At 35.2% G+C, this 21,865-nt stretch overlaps 1 protein-coding gene across 4 annotated transcripts in view; it reads right to left on the bottom strand.

Annotated features, from left to right (window-relative positions):
- CNOT2 (CCR4-NOT transcription complex subunit 2) overlaps positions 1–21,865 on the bottom strand; it is a 131,550-nt gene that overhangs the window by 68,790 nt on the left and 40,895 nt on the right. For 2 of the 4 annotated variants that reach the window (XM_049627410.1, XM_049627411.1), the window contains one exon: positions 10,322–10,464. In XM_049627410.1, the coding sequence (XP_049483367.1) occupies positions 10,322–10,369 (48 nt within the window). In that variant the 5' untranslated portion in view covers positions 10,370–10,464. The remainder of the gene's footprint in view (positions 1–10,321; positions 10,465–21,865) is intronic. The other 2 variants (XM_049627409.1, XM_049627412.1) reach the window with 1 other exon arrangement.

Below are 21,865 nucleotides of genomic sequence, written 5' to 3'. Positions count from 1 at the left end.
GGCAGAGAGAGACAGAGCATGAACGGGGGAGAGTGAGAGAGAGAGAGAGGGAGACACAGAATCTGAAACAGGCTCCAGGCTCTGAGCGGTCAGCACAGAGCCCAACGGGAGGCTCGAACTCACAGACCATGAGATCATGACCCGAGCCGAAGTCGGACGCTTAACCGACTGAGCCACCCTGGCGCCCCACAAAAATGTTTTTTAGTTAAGGTCTTTTCTGATAGCTCTTTATCCTGTAGACTCACATTGTCAGAAACAATTCAAAGAGTAAAAATGTGGTTTGCTATAAGCACAGAACTAACTACTTGTTAGATATGTAGGAAAGAGGTACTTGACAGAGATACTATAAAAGACCTAACAGTCAATTTTAAAAAAGTGTTTTCTTTAATGTTTATTCATTTTTGAGAGACAGAGACAAAACATGAGAGGGAAAGGGGCAGAGAGAGAGAGAGAGAGACAGACAGACAGACAGACACAGAATCCGAAGGAGGCTCCAGGCTCTGAGCTGTAAGCACAGACCCCGATGCAGGGCTTGAACCCACAAACTGTGAAATCAGGACCTAAGCCAAAGTCGTGCGCTTAACCGACTTAGCCACCCAGGTCCCCCAATTTTTTTTTTAATCTTAGTAATTGGTATATCTAGAAAGATGTAAGATCTTTGTATCTGTATCTAGAAAGATATAAAGATCTGTACTATTCTAGGGTGTGATAGTTTAGGAGTAAATACAATTTGAACTTATGCATGTGTACAGGATGTATGAAATTGAGGACCAGAAATATCCATTTACTCTGACTCTAAATGTGGCCCTAAAATAAACTGCTTGATGAAATTGGGTCCCAAAGATTATAGGTTGGAAGTTTTTGTAGTATGTCATGAGGATATTCATATTCAAGTAGCGATCAAAGAAGCCCAACTAAAAGAACTGTGGGCTAACGGACATGACAATTGTGGGTTAAGCAAAAGTTCTTTTTAAAAGGGCTATCTTGAAGATTATAAACTTTGGAAGAATCAAGATGATAGGCTGTGGAGGGAACCACAACATGTGTCATTCCTTAAATAAAAATTTAATTACTTTAAATAATTTTGCCTAGGTTACACATAATAAAAAAAAACTTTAAAAGTTCTCCAAGTAAAAGGAAAATGACAATATAAAGAAAGGAAAGGAGGGAAAAGGAAAGGGAACTGAAGGAGGCAGACAAGAAAGGGAAGAAAAAAAAGTTGTAAGAAGAGAAAAAAGGGGAAAGATAGGATGGAAAGAGAAAAGAAAGAATGGGAAGGGATGTTTTCAATTATGGATGATGATAAGAAGCAGAAATAATAAGCCCCCTCAAATTACAATGAACAATGAGAATATAGAATAGAAGCAAGAAATGCTTCCCGTAAGAAGTGAAATTTCACTTGAGATCTAGAAAATGATTAAGATCATGTTTCTGGTACTAGGATATACTATACACAAAAACCAAAATGCTCCACTCAAAACCAACTTAAAAATGTTCCATGAAGTATTGGTTCAGCCAATCAACAAATATTCACTAAGCATATGCCAGACCTTATTCACAAATGCAGATACAGTGTGAACAAAATATCAGTGAAAACTAACACAGAGATTACATCTTTATTTTTAAATGAATTGTTAAGGGAGAAAGGGAAATTCAGCACCTCAAAACAAAGTAAAAGCTAGAGTTCAGAGAAGACACAAGTTTATATCCCCAAAGGAGAATTTGCCCAAGGTAGAAAAGCTGTTAAAAGACCTTCTCAAAAAGCAAGTACCTTAAACGGGTATACCATAATTGTAATAACCTCTTAGTGAAGAAAGCACTTGAATATCATGATTTTGATGCTAGGCAGAAAGAGGTAAAGGAAAGCTCTTCTGAGAATCAACAGCCATAAACCAGCCTGAATTCACACTACCTATATGGACTGCAACCTAAGGTAACATTTTATTTTTAACTGGTCCTGGACTGGTAGACTCTTAGGCACTGGCAAAAGCAAATGCAAATCAAATCCCCTTGGGGGATGTCCTTCCACCTAGTCCTCAACAAATTCCCACAGCTAAGAAACATGAAATGGTGACAACACACACACAAGGAAACAAGGTACCACAAGTGAAAACCAGCAGAAACAAAAGACATTAAGAATGATCTGCCAGATGGGCGCCTGGGTGGTTCAATTGGTTGGGCGACCGACTTCGGCTCAGGTCATGACCTCACAAGTTCATGAGTTCATGAGTTCAGGCCCCACATCAGGCTCTGTGTTGACAATTCAGAGCCTAGAGCCTGGAGCCTGCTTCAGATTCTGTGTCTCCTGCTTGCTCTCTGCCCCTCCCCCACTCATGCGCGCACACTCTTTTTCTCTCAGAAATAAACATTAAAAATAAATTAAAAAAAAAAAAGAATGATCTGTAGCAATTTCCAATTGCTGGATTTATCACACATTAAACACAAGAATGTATATAATAATTAAAGAAAAAATATGATAGAATCCAGATCTAACAAAGGAATGAATAATGATAATATGTGAATAATAATGGGCAAATATGTGGGTAAAGAAGACACAGACACCAAGATTAACAGATATGATCTAATGGGAAAAACAGCAATACACCCACCAATCGATCAATACACATTTTGTTCCAAGTTCATAAACAGGTAAGTGGTATCATACTAACTACACTCTCTAGCTACAGTGAAACTGCGTGAGAAATCAGCAACAACTAGAAAACTAGAAAAATCTCATAGATTTGAAAAATTTAAAATGACAAATCTGTAGCAAGGCTGACAAAGAGAAAAGGGATATAGTCAACAATCTTAAATATGAAAAAGGCGCTACAGAAAAAAATCTCTTTATCCTGATAGAGTATATCCACGCACAAAAAAATACTGCAGCAAATATCATACTGGTGACAACTTAAAGCTTTTAAGACAAGAAATAAGACAAAAGATTTCTATTAACACTTCAACAATGTATCAGAAATATTATAGAGTTCAGAAAGCAAGTTATAAATAATAAAAGTATCAAAACTGCAATTTCCAGATGATATGCTTATCTACATGAAAACTCCTTAGGAACCTGCAGATAAATTATAAGAATAAAAAGTTTAGCAACATTAATGGATACAATAATCAATCTAAAAAAAATTGAGTGTAGGGGCACCAGGGTCGCTCAGCCCGTCTGGTGAGTGTCAACTTCGGCTCAGGTTATGATCTCACCATTAGTGAGTTCGGGCCCCGCTGACAGTTCAGAGCCTAGAGTCTGGAGCCTGCTTCAGATTATGTGTCTCCCTCTCTCTCTGTCCCTCCCCTGCTCAGGGTCTCTAGGTCTCTCTCTCTCTCTCAAAAATTAAAAAAGAAACATTAAAAAATTTTTTAAAGATATGGGAAAATATCTTCACTTACTTGATTTCAATATGGAAATGTCTTACACAGCCTCCATAAATTCTTTAAAAAAACTTTGACGTCAAATGTCGTATCAGTATGAACACTGTCGAGGTACTCAAAATTATTAAAAACACTCCTAAAAATATTCTTGAAAGGGCTTTTGTGAATTTAAGTTTCCTCAATTTTGAGAACATGGCTTGGTTCAAAATACTCTTCTAACTTCATCAAGCTCCCTCTTCGGTTGTTTTCATGTAACGTTTAAAAATACTGGGTTGAGCATCAGACTCCTGATTTTGACTCAGGTCATGATCTCAGGGTCATGGGATGGAGCCCCACGCTGGGGTCCATGCTCAGCGTGGAGCCTGCTTAGGATATTCATTCATTCTCTCTCTCTCTCTCTCTCTCTCTCTCTCTCTCTCTCCCTTCCCCCACTGCCCCTCTCCCCTGTTCAAGCTCTCTTATATACATATATATACACACGTATATACATATAATATACATATATATATACATATACACACACACGTGTGTGTGTGTGTGTGTGTGTGTATCTGGCTGTTTTCTGAGATTTCCTGGCTCTGTCCTCCTCTCTCATTTTTATCTAGAGGTTCTCTTTACTCTGTCTCTGCTGTCTCTATCCTGCTCAATCATGATTCTATTCCCAGAAACTTCTCAGCAGAATCCTGGAAGGGAGCACTGGTAGGCCAATCTTGAGAGATGACAGAGCAAGGCTGCTCACATTAGGCCTCACTACAGGTCCTTTACACAGATCCAATATACAGGTGGGCAACATCTCTCCCAGTTTCAAACTGGATAATCACTTTCAAATTGGTTGTTCACCACTCGGAGGTGCTTCTATTCTCAGTCAAGATACCCCAGTGCTTTTCTCTACCTTCTTATGTACTGAAACAGATACACGTAGGTTTTTTGGTTATTTCTCATCTGCTTACATTTGGGAGGGTTCAGGGGGATACCACATCACCAAGTTTTGTTATAAATGTTTTCATGGTTTGGGTTTTGCTACCCAGTTGATCTACTTTTATGTGGGAATTCAGAAAGATTTTAAAAACTAACCTGCCCTCATCCCAGAATCTAAGCAAGGCCTTAGAGTATATTTTGAAAATTAATTTTGCTTACTTCTGTATTTTTTCTGATTCACAGAATTATCTGCACTCATGTTTTAATTTTCCTAATGATGAATGACTTAATGATGAACACATACTAATATTTATGAATGAAGCAAATTACTTAAATGAAGATTTTTTTTTTCCGAAAGAGAATGTATTTCCCAACAGGAGCACTACAGTGAATACAGATACTGCCAGATATTTTAAATGTTGGGGAAACACAGCAGTTATCTGTCAAGATACTATGCTAACTACTGTTAAGTGGCTTAGACCTAATTACTCAACAGAGCTGTTCAGTTACTTCTTTTGGCCTAGGGGCACTGTGAAAACATTATTAAGACACTAAGGGTACCATATACCATGTATCTCGATGAAACTTGCTTTCTGGAAAAAATCACCCCATTTGATGATTTCAGAAGATGGAAAAGAAGTATCAGAAGATATAATGCAATGAAAGTAGGCTAACATTGTTAGCATCCTGTAATTATGAGCCAACGATGAGTGCCTTGGGAATTCATTTAACTTTATGTTCTTGGCCAGGGGAAGAAAAATAAGGAGGAAACAAAAATAAAAAATAAATGTCAAAATTTATTAAAAAAATATTCAAGTCATGGAGTCAACAGGATTTCTGTTGTTGATAATGTGATCATGACATAAGCAGAAGCATCACATTCAAAAGTGTAATTATAGGCACTAACCTCATTGTGTAACTGCAAGTGAATTTAATAGTCATCCATTTTGAATGTCTTCTATACCCTTGCTTCATCTCTGGCCACAAACAATAGGGTACAGCCATTTGTTTACAAGAGTTTCAAAAGAAAGGAAGAATAAACTGTGAACCAGCTCATTGGTTTCAGACATCGATTTCTGAACCAATTCCTTCCTCAGCTAACTCCTGTTTACCTTAATGCAGTGCCAAACAGCAACAATGATGAAAGCCTCCATCTTTCTGCTCTAGGTATCAGATCTACTCTGACGACTCTTGAATTGCTACGTACCCATTTGAAAGAAAATTCTTGTTCACTTTATTAGGTGTTCTTTATATTCATTATGCATTTTTAACACACTTTAACATATTACAGATTCTAAGATGCTTTGATGTTGGTGCTGTTTTCAATCATACTAGAAGGTATCAATGAATGGTTACAAGCTACTATGTTACGACTATGACTCTAAGATACCATGTTGTAAGATGTATCCTGACAGCAGAAAAATATAAATTTTCAATAAAATGTAACTCAGAATAAAAGAAACAGGGTACATCATTCCTTATTTACATTACATTTTTATTGCAGTATAAAAAAATAAAAATGTAATTTGTATATCGTGCTGTATAACTGTCTTGCACACCAAAAGGAAACATATCTACTGATGTATTTGTGTTAAAATAATTAAGCAACTTGTATTTTAAATGCTTTCTATTATGCAGAAATACTTGAGTGAATACTTGAGAGATAAGTATTTAGTGTTTTGGCCATATCTGGGAAATTGTTCTGGGTGGGCTAGAAATACGTTCTTTTTTCCTATTTGAAGTAATGAAATATATGGGCAAGGTCACCTCACAATACATAAAGATGCACCTGTATACACTGAAACACACATGTTACAAAACTGTAAAAATAAAAAGAATGAAACAGAAAATTCAAACTAGTGATTACTTCTGAGAAGGAGGCAAGGGAAGGGTGGCACATGGAAACTTCTCCATTAAGTGTAATAATGCAAGCTGCAGAAAAATGCTAATTTGTTAGAAACAAAGACAACAAATAACATTTGCACTTACATCGTTATTTGAAAAGATCTGAAAAGATATACACTAAACAGTTAAGGTAAACTTTCAGCCTATTTTATATTTCCATTATTCTTCAAAGTTTTTGCAACGCATACCTGTAACTTCTGTGATTTAAAATATAAAAAGGAAATAAAATATTTAATGATGGGGGAGGGAGAAGGAAATGACAATACAATCACTGCCATAATTCTGTGGCATGTTATATCCCACAAAGTTAATGCAGCAGTTTCAACTGTGAAGTATTCTTCAGGAACATACGGATTAGGATGCATTAGATTCAGTTTATAGGTAACAATGAACTAACCAACATGACATTATCAATGGCCTCATATTATAAAAAGTTCCATTCAGAGTAACATCTAAAAATCTTGGAAATATCAGTAGTTATGTTACCCAGCACACTCTACAATTTCTTTCTTTCACTTAATTCGTTTTATTTAACGTTACTGAAACATTCATTAAACAACTATTATTTACCCAAAACCATGGTAGGTACTGGCAGTTCCACGATGAACAAATACAGCTCTAGCTCATACAGTAGTACCGTCCAAGACAATATTCTGAAATGACCTAAAATTTCTACATCTGCACCGTCTGATATGGTAGCCATTAAAGGAAAGTAGCTGTTAGGCATTTGAAATGTGGCTAATACAACTGGAAAACTAAAATTTTTAAATTTTAATTCAAATACATTTAAATCTAAATAGCCACTTGTGGTTAGTGCCTACAGTATTAGCACAGGTCTACAGGAAGACAAGGACAAATAGATAGCTTACAATGTATTCGGTCAACACTAAACTATAAGTATCTACAAAGGTTATGAGAGCAAAGAAAAGGAACACTGAGCTCATATAAGTGTACTTCTGGAAGTACTAATAATACCTAATTCTTGAACCGTGTGAAACAAAGGTGAGGCATTACATGAAGAGGAACTAAAACAAGTAAAGGCTTAAGTGTAAAAGCGTATGGTAGGGAGATTAAAATCAGTTTTGTATTCCTAACTGAAAAAAATTCATACTAGGAAGTCAGAGGAGAGACATTGGAAGGGTAAATAAATGCAGATTGGGGTCAGAATATGGAAATACTGTATAAAGTTTAAGAGTTTGGTTTTATTACATATGAGATGGAAAGCCAGTGATGAGTTAAATTAGTAATTAGCATGGTTGGATTTGTACATACTTATCATTGAAATAAATTAGTAGAAATTAAAGGAAGATAAGTAAATACTGGCAAAACTGGGGGATTATATTTTCCTGAAAAAAGCTTGGCAATCCTTTCAAAACTGAATGAACTATGAACCATTTAAATAATTAAATTCTCACATGAACTAATAATATAGCAGTCTAAGCAAATAAAATTCAACTACTTGATTCAAACTCCAAAAACTTAACTGGGTTTAAATTTATAGAAAGAAATGAAACAAAGTAAATACCAGTATAAAAATCAGTACTTCAACCAACACCCATTTGAAAGTCATTAGTTTTTAGCACAAAGGTGAAGGAATACATTTTCTTAAGCTAAATTCCTAAGGCTTTTTATCAGGTCTACAAGGAAATGAGAATTAGAGATCTTTCTTATTAAACTCTGGAATATTAGCCTACTATTATCAGGATGCCTAAATATCACTATAAATCATCAAGTGCCCTTCAAAAACAAAACCCCACGAAAGATGAACTGAGTGCAAACACTGGTACAAAGAAATCCTATTTTATCCATGAAAAAAACAAAATTCCTCAAAATGGAATTTTTAAAAAAATCCAATCATTTCGTGTCAGCATATATGAACTTTTAGTGCTACCCATACAAATACAAGTGATTTATTTGATATTATTTTGAATTTCCCATGTGCTTTTAATATACTCATCATCACATCAGAAAGGGAAATTATATTTCTATATATGTCCTTTCCAAGAGTCTTCAAAAATAAAATAATTATGCAATGGAGATTTAAACAATTGTTTCCAACAATATTTCAACATGTATTAAGTGTTACTAAGTAACAATAAAAAAGGAGAAATATTTTCAGACAGAAAAACTCTAACCAAGAATTTTTTCAAAGAAGCTAAAGAACCTGGATTATTGGTAAATAATGTAACTGGAACAATATAGTATTTTTAGAGTAGAGTGAGCAGGAATTAGAAAATCTCTTCATGTGTAAAATACAATGTCATTTTGTTCCTTTCTTAATGAAAATTTTGTAATTCTATATTAAAATGATTCCATGAAGTAAATTACCATACTGTATAACCATACAAAAGTTCTATACTTACACTTTACCAACCTGATTATGAGCACCAAAAAGCCACATAGCCTAGAATCACAATACTCTTAAAATGATTTAGCAGAACCTATCAAAAGATGCAACAGCCCAAGCAGTGTGACCACTTTAACTCTTATGAGTCAAGGTACTTGGAAGTGGTTGTGAGGCCGGAGGAGCTAGAGCAAGTAGGAAAATGAGCAAAGGCCATGTTGGTCAAGTCTGTAAGAACCCTGAATAGATAGAAAAGGTTACAGGGAGAACTGTGTCTGCAGAGCCACAACTACGGCTTATTAAAATCATAAAGATCTGGCAAGAAACTTCAGACAGCAAGTGACAGGAAGAACAACTGGACACTATTTTTATTAGGCACAGTGCCCAAATGAGAACCTAAAACAAGTAAATCTAAATCTTGTAATCAAAGGATCTTTGCTATAAACACCACGAAGACCCATTCACAATTTTTTCTACTATTTACCTTTCCACTTTGAGGGAAGAAAAGATTAACTGAGCTAAAATAAATGACTAGCAGAGAAATGGTTAGAATCAAAGCTGCTGCTATAACACCGAGTTGCCTTCAACAGCCTAGAGGGAACAAAACTGGTAGGTGGCAGGGTGTGAGGGAAGCTGAACATGTATGTACCCATGCAGAAAGCCTACAGCTTATCCTTACCTGAGCTTTGAACTATTCTGTACTCTGAATTACTGCATAATTTGGTAATGTTATTATTAAAAAAGGAGAGTTTCTTTGAAAAATGAAATTCAAAAAAATTTTTTTAATCACTATTTCATACCACTATCTTTAAAATTCACCTTCCTTTAAAACCTCAGAAAGAGGAATATTACACTTCAACCACCTTTTAGCATCTTTACATGCTACATGTAGGGAATGGATACTATTAACCGGCTTAATAAATGACAAAACAAGGGGCGCCTGAGTGGCTCAGTTGGTTAAGCGACCGACTTCGGCTCAGATCATGATCTCGCGGTTTGTGAGTTCGAGCCCCGCATCGGGCTCTGTGCTGACAGCTCAGAGCCTGGAGCCTGCTTCGGATTCTATGTCTCCCCACACCCTCTCCTGCTCTCTCAAACTTCAGATTCTATGTCTCCCTCCCCTGCTCACACTCTGTGTCTCTCTGTATCTCAATAATAAATAAACGTTAAAAAAAAAAAATTAAAAAAAATAAATGACAAAACAAGAATCTAACATTATAAGGATAGCAAGCTAATGAGCAATTCAATAGAATTTGGGTCTCTGAGCACCCTGGGATGTTGCATTTCTATTTCTTTTATATTCTAACCAATTTTGTCTACACATCCGTGATGCTCTATTAACCCTGAATATAGCCTAAGAATTCAGGTTTATTCCTCCAGGAATAATAATATGTACGTATGTGTACATATATATATGTACACACACACACACACACACACACACACACACACACACACTCAGCACTTTGTTTTACGGAATACTAGCTCTGAACCCAGCCATGGAGTCATAAATTGTGTACCAGATAATCTAAGTTTTGACATATACATAAAGAATTACGTTGACACTAACAAAATATACATTTACCATAAGCATGATTTAAATGTTCCCAACTATTTCAGCTGTCAAAGCCAACACATGCATTTTAAATTATAAGCCAAAGTTTTCATATTGGAGTATATCCAATTTGCTGGTTTCAATTAAATATAACATATTAAACAGTTCAATGTAGCAATATGATCAAAAGACAAAAAGGGGGAAAAAAAAACTGATCTTACCTGGTAGTTTCTTTTCTCAGATAATGTATGTCCATCAGTCCTCACCATAGAGTCGTGTCCTTTCCTCACAGTACTGGAGGCAATCAAATAGAACTGTCACTCAAGGGTCGTGTCACAGGAAGGACCGCCCACCAGTTCTCCCTCTAGAGTGGAATTATCCAAAAGCCGTCAAAATTACTAACATGTAAACATATGAACAGCAGCAAAAATATCCAATATGATACACATAAAACAGAAACAAAAAGTACTATTTTAATATCATAATGCATCTTTCTCTTAACCATCTAGGGAGGGCTAGACTGGTAGATACTTTAAAAAATTATTAAATATAAAAAACTCTTATACTCTCTCCAATTAAAACTGTACACCAGACCTCACACACGAAGAGGACACTTATGGTCAATAAAACAGTGGACAAAAAAAGTTCAGCCCTCAACTGATATATTTTTTCTTTTAAATACTCTATTAGTCTCAGAAATACCCAATTAATTCAGATTCAGTTGTGTAATTTCAAATCATTCTCCTCCTAAGGTTTGTTTATCAGAACTGTTATTCATTCAGTTTATGAGGTTTATTTCTATGCCGTAAGACTGGAATATATCATATATTCTCAGGATGATTAATAGATGCAAACTTAACTCAATATTCTATTTAAAATTTACTCCAAGGAAGAGTAGCAACATATGCCAACTTTCTGGATGCCTTTGTCCTTCAATACTCTAATTTAATAATGCTCTATTTATTTTTTTACATTAAAGCAGAGAAATAATAGAGCTTATTTCTTAACTTGGACAGAGATAAATAAATCCAAAATGATGAGGCACTAAGCACCTCAGGTACCAAAAAAAAAAAAAAATAAAATAAAAAGTCATTGAAGCAGAGGTGAGAGTCCCTAGAGATATAAACTAAAAAATGTAAACTGTAAACTGAAAATTAAAAGATCAAAAACCCAAAAGTGGTATCTACAAAGAAGCTGTAAACATTATCTTTTCGAGACAAATGTCTCTCACCTGTTTCAGTAAAATGTTTACCCTAGGGAAATGGTACATATCCTACTGAATTAATATATAATAGTTGCTAACCACTAAAAGTTCAAATTTAGAACAATTATTTAACATCACACGAAATTTGCTTTGGGAGAGGATAATAAAAACCTTTAATTTAAATTCATAGTAAGCATGAATCAATTTTATTAAAACCAATCAACACACACAAACACACCCCTATGGATTACCTCCAAAAAGCAATCTAATAAGGACAGAAAACATTTTCAAGGAAAATAAATCACTAAAAATTAGTATTATTACATAAAAGAATTCACATAATGAAAACCTACATTCCATCTTTGGTTTTATGTCTAATCACAAATACAAAGCTAGTGGGTGCTATACTTTTACTTAATGTGGACCACCTTACACTGTATGTTTGGCTGAAATACTTTAAGATGCCTGACTCTAGGCCAAAAATGTTAATTGCCATTACCAATTTATATGTACCAGTGATATTAAGTATGTCTCTCAAACATAACAAATGAGAAAGATTTTTTAAACTGTAGGTATATTTACTGCCATAAATGTAATCTTTATCATCTAGCAAGGAATTAGGTTAATCATAAAATAAAATTATCAAGTGAACTGATGTTCAAGAATAGTTAAGTGACACACATTCAGCTCCAATTTAAATGTTCATGATTGTTACAAAATGGGAGCAAAACTATTTATTATGTATTTTTACCCCCCACCAAAAAAAACCTAATCCTGTTTTAATGTGTTCTTTAATATTTATTTATTTTTGACAGAGGGAGAGCAGGCATGAGTGAGGGAGGGGCAGAGAGAGGGGGAGACAGAGGATCTGAAGCCGGCTCTGTGCTGACAGCAGAGAGCCAGCTGCAGGGCTCAAACCCACTAACTGTGAGATCATGACCTGAGACGAAGCTGAATGCTCAACCAACTGAGCCACCCAGGAGCACCTCATGTTAGTGTTTTATAAAAATAATAATTTAAAACAACACTTGCCAAAACTATTAATCTACTCATGGCAACTCTGAATTCAATGGATAATAATGTAAAATTTCAGTTTTTTCTTACAGGGCAAATTTTATTTTTCCTTATTAAATTAGCTATGTTTACATTAAAGCCCATACATTACCATCACATTATACTAGTTTCATCAAAAGATGTTAGCAATCTAAAATCAGGCAAGGCAATTTTCAAAGTAATGTAATGTACGTTAACATAACCTAACTATGTAAAAAAACTATGATGAGAACTTTATATGCTAAATAAACCTTAATTAAAGATAAAAGTTATTATTTAATCTGTAAACTTACCAGTTAAAAGACAAATATTAACTTTGGAATACTATGGATTTTAGCACAAAGGGAAAACTTGTTTCTGTTCATTTCTTTTGTTTCTCCCTCTTGGGATAACTTCAAATATTTCATGTCTTAGGGTTTCAGTCAACAGCCACTATTTGCTCTAAGCAATGTATGAATCAATATTCTATATTGATCAATAACTAAGAATCATCATCTCCTTTTGACAAACAAAGGGAAAAAGGAAGGAAGGCACTCTATTTTCTTCTGGGTAACCATGAAAAAGCAAACATTTGTCACCATTATCTTATATTAAGCAAAAATGTTCACTAATAGATTGTGTCGATACTCACTGGGAATGAAAAGTGCATAATAGATGAAAAAGGATGTAAGTATATATGTAAGACAGAGTATGTGAAAAGGAGAAAGTATGAGAAAACATGCATTCTAGCTGCCTATATATATAAAAAGTTTATACACTGGTTTTCCTACAAAGTCCTAAACATTCAAAAAGTCAGAAAAGACAAATATTTATAAAACTACCATGAAATTTTCTACAAGGCAGAATGCCTTCCAAGATGGGAACACAGAGACTATACTTACTCTCTTACCTTAAATAACTAGAAAGTTAGATAAAATATATAAAACAATGATTTTCATCTCAGGACAGAGATCATCAAGAAAAAAGAACAAATGAAGTAAAGCCCTACTGCAGCCTGTAGAGGTATGAGGCTAAAACATGGGAGGGGGAGGCGGAACCCAATCAAAACCTAACGGTCTCAGTGAGCTAAGGGAAACGAAAAGAATCCAAAGTTAGGGGAGACACCAAGCCAGCTACAATTTGTAGGGCAAATGAAAAGAAGGAAGCTGCAGAGAAAAAGAGCTTCAAAGGTCTGAAGACAGATCACCCTCAGGGTTTAGCTGAGTAATTATCTGTGCACACATGTAAAAAACTACTTATTCTAGAGAAAAAGCCTCTGAAAAGTAATCAAACCAATCCCCAGAACTTATGTTCCCATCAACTACAGTAGGATGGCTTTAACACAGCGCGGTATTGAATAGAGTTCAGAAGGTAATGAATGCCTAAACAATGAAACCAAAGAAGCCTTAGACTAAGGATGTTATGGACCAGCACTAACAAAGTAAAAACCAAGCCTCAAAAGGATGAAGCTATTTCTGCCATAACTGAAACCCAAAACAAAACCCAACAATATTTAAAATAATACAACACACTCCAGTATTAAATAATATAAAATTAAATATCTGGCATCTAATTGAAAATTACCAGTCATGCAAAGATGCAGGAAATACACCCCAAACAAAGTAAAATAGAACATAGAAAGATCCAGCAATGATCCAGGTGATACAATCATTAGATAAGGAGGTTAAAACAGGTATTGTAAACATATCCCCCAAATTCAAGAAGATAAAGAAAACTATGAATATGGTAACAGAAATGCAAGGGCATGGAAAAGACGTAAGTTGGCAACACAGAGGAATTTATGGTGACAGAAAAGTTCTGTATCTTGCTTGTGGTGGTGGTTATATGATTCTACATGTTTGATAAAACATCACAGAATGATAAACACATACCAAAAAAAAGTGAGAGCTTGTGCCAATTTCTGGTTTCGATAATGTGCTGTAGTTATGTTAAGATGACGTCATTGGAGGAAGATAGGTGATGTGTATATGGGACTTCTCTGTACTATTTTTGCATCTTCTTACAAGTTTATAATTAGTTGAAAGTTAAAAAGCTTTTTTAAAAGGCTCAAACTGGGGGCACCTGGGTGGCTCAGTCCGTTAAGCACATGTGGGATCCAGCCACTCACTGGGCTCCATGCTGGGCATGCAGCATACCTGAGATTCATTCATTTCCTTCCTTCCTTCCTTCCTTCCTTCCTTCCTTCCTTCCTCCCTCCCTCCCTCCCTCCCTCCCTCCCTCCTTTCTTTCTTTCTTTCTTTCTTTCTTTCTTTTTCTTTCTTTCTTCCCCCTTCCCTTCCCTTCCCTTCCCTTTCTCTCCCTCCACCCACCTCCCCCCCCCCAGGCTCATGCACACATGCACTCTCTCAAAATAAAATAAAAGACTCAAACTGATCTTCCAGAACTAAAAATTCAACATCTGTAATTAAACATGCATTGGATAAGATTAACAGCAGTCTTTTCTAAACTTCAAAGAAAAGTTTAGTGAATTGAAGACACAGCTGGCAATTAAAAAAATAAAAAATTAAACAGTGAGAAAACAGACGAGAAAAAAAAGAACTGTGAGACTGTACCAAGTGAGACAGTGAACTACTGGGCAATATCAAACAGCTAATTTTAATGTAGTTAGTGTCCCAGAAAGAGTGAAAGAGCGAGAAGGAAAGAAAATGGTCAAATTTTTCCTAAATTTTATGAAAACTATACTCACAGAGTCAATAACTCAACCACCAAAGATAACAACAACAAAAACCTCATGATGATTTTAAAATCAAGTTGATGAAAAACAGCAAAACAGAATCTTAAAGGAGATGGAAGAGGGAAAGTATATATAAATTGAAACAGAGGGGGAAAAAAACCAGGAATGACAGTCGACTTCTCATTAAGAAACAGTGCAAAGCAGGTTCAACATTTTTAAACTACAGAAGGAAAAAAACCCATCAATTGAGAGTTCCAAATCCAGCAAAAATACCTTTCAAAAATGAAGATAAATACAGCCACTTTGGAAGAGTTCAGTTTCTCATAAAGTTAAACATACACTTAACCATACAACCCAGCAACTGTGCCCCTGGGTATTTACCAAAGCAAACTAAAAACATGTTCATTTGAAAACCTGTTCACGAATGTTTATACCAATGAAGACGTCCTTTCAAACAGATGAAGGGATGAACAAAATGGTACATCTATATAGGATTCCACTCAACAATAAAAAAAGATCAAGCTATTATTCCATGCAACACAAAGAAAAGAATATAGATCAAAAAGGCTATATATTACATGTTTCTAGTCATATGACATTCTAGAAAGACAAAACTACAGGGAAAGAAAATAAATGAGTGCTTTCCAGGGGCCTGGAAAGGGGTGGAATAAGTGACTGACTACAAAGGGGGACACATGGAAACTTTTAGAGAGATGGAACTATTCCATATAGCACTGGAGTGGTGGATACATGATGCTATTATGCATGTGTTAAAATCCACAGAACTTCACAACATAGAGAGTGAACAGTAATGTATGCAAATTTTAAAAATCAACCAAGCGGTTAGAAATACAGACCTGGAAAAAGACTAATAGTATTTTAAATGTATGATCCAGCCACGCTGAAAGGAGTATGGGAAATGTGCTGACCTAAGTAACTTTGGAAAATGATGTTTTAACTGCTAACTGTAAGAAGGGAGAAAAACTCTACATAAATAATGTATTCTAGTTGGCAAAATGATTCATCACAGAGCTACGGGTTAATAATTCTGAAACTGCTATGTATGTATAGTGGAGATAAACAATAAGTAAAATAGATGATGGTTGGCAAGAGCCAGGTTTCTCCCTATGAGAAACTATGTAGTACTGGATTAGAGTCAGAGCCATCTTCTATTGATATCAATTTGTTCTTTATTATAAAACACTTTAAATATTAATCATTCAGATTTTTACAGAACAGATCATTTCACTGGTATATGTCAATTGAAAATAAATTAAAAGTTGATAAAATGTCAAGTGATTAACAGGTATGTCAAAATTATACTTTGAAAGATAAGCTCGATATAAGGGTATTTAAAAGATTTTTTCAACAAGGTAAACAAAGCTAATTTCTAAAAGGCTCAAAATTTTATTTAATATTTATAATTAAGTTAAATAAGTTTATCTCTAATATCTCTTAATTTGCAATTAAGCTAAATAAGTTTATCTCTTTTTAACAGACTGGTAACACTCAAATGTCAGGAATCTAGAGAAAAATCTCTAGAAAATACTTTATTGGAGAGTGAAAATAGTTATTAGCTTTATTCTGAGTGTTATTAAATTTTGGATGTGACATCATCATATAAAAATATATATCCTGAATGGACCAAGAACCAGAAAATCTGAATTCTAGTACTAGCTTAATCAATTTCTCTCTGGCTTCAGCTTCCTAAGGAGTTTGGGAATTGTATCTAAAACATCTGTAATTTGGCAGTCATTACCAACTCAACTTCTAAGCTACAATGTGAATTTAGCCAAGTTAAGACAGTTGAACCAGTTGGATAAGCTTTACTCTTTTTTTTTTTTTTAAAGACGACATTACAAGGAGGGCACCTGTTGGGAGGAGCACTGGGTGTTGTATGGAAACCAATTTGATAATAAATAAATAAAATAAATAGAAAGAAAGAAAGAAAGAAAGAAAAGGAAGGAAAGAGAAAGAAAGAAAGAAAGAAAGAAAGAAAGAAAGAAAGAAAGAAAGAAAAAAAGAAAGAAAAAGAGAAAGAAAGAAAAAGGAGGACATTACATTCCAGGTTGAGTATTAGAACAGACTACCAGATAGGACCAATTTCACTGGAGCTTAATAAAAGCTGAAGTAAGTGCACTTAGCCATTATCTTTAAAATCTCAAGGTTACTTAAATTCCAGAACTATGTCAAGCAACTTCTTGTAAATAGGTAGATTGTAGTTACAAAACGTTATGAACTTATTTTCTTTATTTTTATTTATTTATTTATTTATTTATTTATTTATTTTTATTATTTTTTTTTTTTTGAGAGAAAGAGAAAAAGAGAGAGACAGAGCATGAGAGGGGAAGGGGAAGAGAGAGGAAGACAGACTCTGAAGCAGACTCCAGGCTCTGAGCTGTCAGCACAGAGCCCAACGCAGGGCTCAAACCCACAAACTGTGAGATCGTGACCTGAACCAAAGTCAGATGCTTAGCCAACTGAGTCACCCAGGCGCCCCAGAACCTATTTGCTGAACAATTTTTGGTTCAATTACATGGATAAATGTTTCAAAATGTCTGAGTTGATGACTTGTACATACAAGAAACGTGAGCAGATGAAACAGATGTAAGTAAAACTCAGTGGAGTTTCAGTTTCATAACAAATGGAATGTGGGAAAATTGCCACATTAATTAAAATAGTGTTTCTGAATGTTTTAATATTCCATGCTTCATGGGTCTAGAATTACCATGTAAAGTGAAAAGCTGCCCATATTTACAAAGGAACACAAATAAAAATAAATTGACATATTCTCTTTAAATCAATATATTCTATGGTTGTCATCATTTCATATTTTGTAACTTAATTTGGTGTATCTTCTATTTTCTGTAGTGGTAGCCTTCCTGATGCACTACTTCTAATATACCTGTGTAGTTCTCTCACATATATGCCAAAGAGGATTCTGGGGACCACATACATAGAACTTACTAAGAGTAGAAAACCAGTACAACTGTCTAAAACATCCAGCATCTCAACACAGAAATATCCTACTACCAAGTCTTAAAAGTCCCAAATAAAATGAAATACAATAAAGACAGCCCCAATGAATTTATTAAATGACAGAAGTTCAATAATTTCTGAACCACAGGCTTGGGAATTAAAATCTGTTATTTTAGGCTTAAATGAAATTAAAATCCCAACTCAGGACAATCAAGGGCGTTCTAAGCTTCCTGCTACCTGAAAACTTACATATGTTTATACAAGTTGTTAGCCCCCACGTGATTCAATTTCTTCATACAAGATCAATGCAATCTAGCTCATGACTAGGATCAAGTAAATTTATAAACCAGATTTATGATACATAAACTTCATTTAAGTAACTGTGTTGTTTGAATTAATTGATCAACAAAATGTGTCAAAGGCCAAATTTTTAGTACTTACTAATTTTATGTTAATTAAGAGCTAAAGAAAGTATTAAAATTAATAAATGTTTTAGAATCTTTAGCTAAAAATCCACAAAGGCTTCCAAGGACTGAAGTAGCTATTGCCAAAGTAGTCCCTCTAAAACAAGACCAAATCAGAGCGCCTCGATGGCTCAGTCAGTTAAGCGCCCAACTCCGGTTAGGTCAAGATCTTGGATTCACAAGTTCAAGCCCTGTGTCAGGCTCTGTGCTGACAGCTCATTTGGATTCTGTGTCTTCCTCCTCTCTGCCCCTCCTCAGCTCGCTTGCTCTCTCTCGAAAATAAACAAACATTTTAAAAGAATGTTTTTTAAATTTTTTTTTCAACGTTTTTTATTTATTTTTGGGACAGAGAGAGACAGAGCATGAACGGGGGAGGGGCAGAGAGAGAGGGAGACACAGAATCGGAAACAGGCTCCAGGCTCCGAGCCATCAGCCCAGAGCCCGACGCGGGGCTCGAACTCACGGACCGCGAGATCGCGACCTGGCTGAAGTCGGACGCTTAACTGACTGCGCCACCCAGGCGCCCCAAAAAATGTTTTTTAAATAAGACCAAGTCATATTAGCCTCATAATCTACTGTGGAATGGACAGTTCTATTAATTTAACAAAAGAACTTGCTAAAATTATAATCTCTAATTAAAACTCCTTAAAATATGTAACAACTCCCTTGTTACTCTCCTTGCAGAATGGCTGTAAGGTCATTAAATATTGTTATTTCATATCAGCAATTAAAAAATACCACACGTGAACCAGAAATCTGAAAAAATATAAAAATTTTTATAGGCAATGTTTTTTTCTCATAATAATTTATACAAGCTGTTGATACTAGTGATAAGGTGATAACAAAAACTGACTAGTCCATACCCACTGTCATAACTGATTAGGCTTACCAAAATTATCTCTGAAAAAATGATAATCAAGTGATAAAGGGAAATTATGTGGCTTCTTACAAAAAGTAATTAAAAAGTTGCTTTTGACATAAATCTAACAAGTCAATTATATATATATTTTTAACTCTCAAAATTAATTATTTTTCCAATTTTCATAACAGTATTAAATACAGCTTAAGTTAAAAAAAAAAAAGGCAGAAAATAATTACAGCTGCCCTTTAAAGAAGATAACATAAAAGTGGGTTATCGTGGGTGAACACTAACTAAATGAACATTTTCCAAACCCCTCAAAGTTTTGTCTTCATATGAAAGAGTTAAATGTTACACTATTTTTTGTATGATGGACAAGGGAATGGCCAGAGGTACTAGGCAGAGCCCTGGTACAAGACTGTCTAGGACACCATCAGAAAAAGAAGTGGGCATATTTAGAGAGGACAGAGATAGGCTAAAGGATTTATAGTTTTTTATCACAGGATGCAAACAGAATCATCTAGGGATTTTTTAAAAAACACTGATGTCCCCTCCCTTGCCCCTACTTTCATTAACTGGGCAGGCATGGAACCCCCTCATTAGGTGCTTTTTAAAGTGCTCCAGATGATTCTAATGTGCAGCCAAGGTTAATAAGACTTTTGGGGCTAAGACTGTACAGGAAAGTGAAAATCAAAAGTTTTCATTTCAGCCTAAGTACTGAGTAAAAACAAACACTATAAACTGAAGGTAATGTAAGAGCATTATTTGTTTCTTTTGCATGCCCACGTGCCCTTTCCTTGCCAGGTCTTATTCCTACCTCTGAAAACTAATGTTAGGTCTTAAACATTACTTCTTAAAATGTTTTACAAGCACAAGATTTCTTTGGTTGAAATACATGGATTATTAAGTTCAGAAGTGGGTAATACAAAAAAGTAGATGCAAACATTACAATAAACCTTGTTAGAAGAAATTTTTAATAAAGTTCCTCTTATACAGTCAGTACAGGCTTCCCCGATATCTCAAAGTTTGCATTACACCACTTCACTTTTACAAAACACCTACATTAGTATCTGTTTTCCTAACTGAAAGAAATCCAAAGAGGATTTTTATCTTTAGGAAAAGGTAATTGTTTCTTCACTTTGTGTCATTGTGGCTTAGGTAAGGTTCCATAGGAATGCTCTACTTCAGACAGCAGGGAAAACCTGCGCTTTTGTTGTCTCTTTTGTTTTGTTTTGGGGAAAGTGTAAGCAGGGGAGGGGCAAAGAGGGACAAAGGATCTGAAAGTGGGCTCTGCCCTAACAGCAAGCCCTATGTGGGGCTTGAACCACACAGGTACCTCTGTACTTAGGTTTTAAAAATATGTCCACAATCTTAACATTCCTTCCTAGAAATGTAATATTATCTATAATTTGCCAAGTATTAGGTACTGTGCACTAAATACCTTACTTGTGCAATTTCCTTCAATCCCACAAATAATTCAATAAGGTAAATATTACTATCGCTTTCGTCCAGATGAGAAAACAACTGAGAATAAGGAAATTACACAAGGTCAAGAGCTAGGAGTAAGTTAGCTTGAAGTAGCAAGGCCAAAATTTGAGCTCATGTCCACTTGACTTGAATCCAAGTCTTAGCCACTATGCTTTACTACTTCTCATGTATATTTTCGTGAAAAATTATTTTTTTCCATGAAACCATTCCAAGAAATTCTAGCTGTTAAATAATACTTCCATTCAAAAGTCTCAGTCTTCTGCTACAATAAAGAAATTAGCAATGGGGGGGGGGGGCGCGGAAGTAACAGACATTACTCAACTGGAGATTCAAAGTTCAGGAAGACTCTGATCAGGAAGTACCCGCAATACCATTTCAGATACAACTTCAGAACCTAAGCAGAGAAAAAACAGGCCCTGAACCAAAAGACAAACAGCTAAATTGTTTTAAGACTGGCAGATTATTTTTGTCAACTAAGGTCTTTGTGTCTGTCTCAGTCATAGAAATGAATACATCCAATGTAGCTTACCTTTACACAATTCTTTATGAAGGGGACTTCAAAATTCCTCCAGAAATCCTTTTTTTTTTTTTAATTTTTAAAAATGTTTATTTATTTTTGAGAGAGAGAGAGAGAGAGAGAGAAGAGAAAAGGGGGGAGGGGCAGAGAGCGGGAGACACAGAATCCGAAGCAGGCTCCAGGCTCTGAGCTGTCAGCACAGAGCCTGCCATGAGGCTAGAACTCACAAACCAGGAGATCATGACCGGAGCAGAAGTCAGACGCTTAATCAACTGAGCTACCCAAGCGCCCTCAGAAATCCACTTTCTACATCTCTATTACCACCACTATAGTTCAAGCCACAATTGTATCTTGCCTAATTGGTCTCCCTCGATTATTTCCTCTAAGAACCATCTAACAGCCAATTTGGTCTAGGTATCACTGCATTTTGACATCCAGCAGTCAGATGAGATGCAACAAGCAAAGGAAATGGAGAAGCAGCAGTGAGGGAGATGAAAACCAAGGAGTATGTATAAATATGCTAGAAG

The sequence above is a fragment of the Panthera uncia genome, chromosome B4 (genome assembly GCF_023721935.1).
Source record: "Panthera uncia isolate 11264 chromosome B4, Puncia_PCG_1.0, whole genome shotgun sequence".
Taxonomy (NCBI): Eukaryota; Metazoa; Chordata; class Mammalia; order Carnivora; family Felidae; genus Panthera; species Panthera uncia.
Note: the sequence above shows the minus strand (reverse complement) of the source record. Positions and strands in the feature narration are given on the sequence as shown.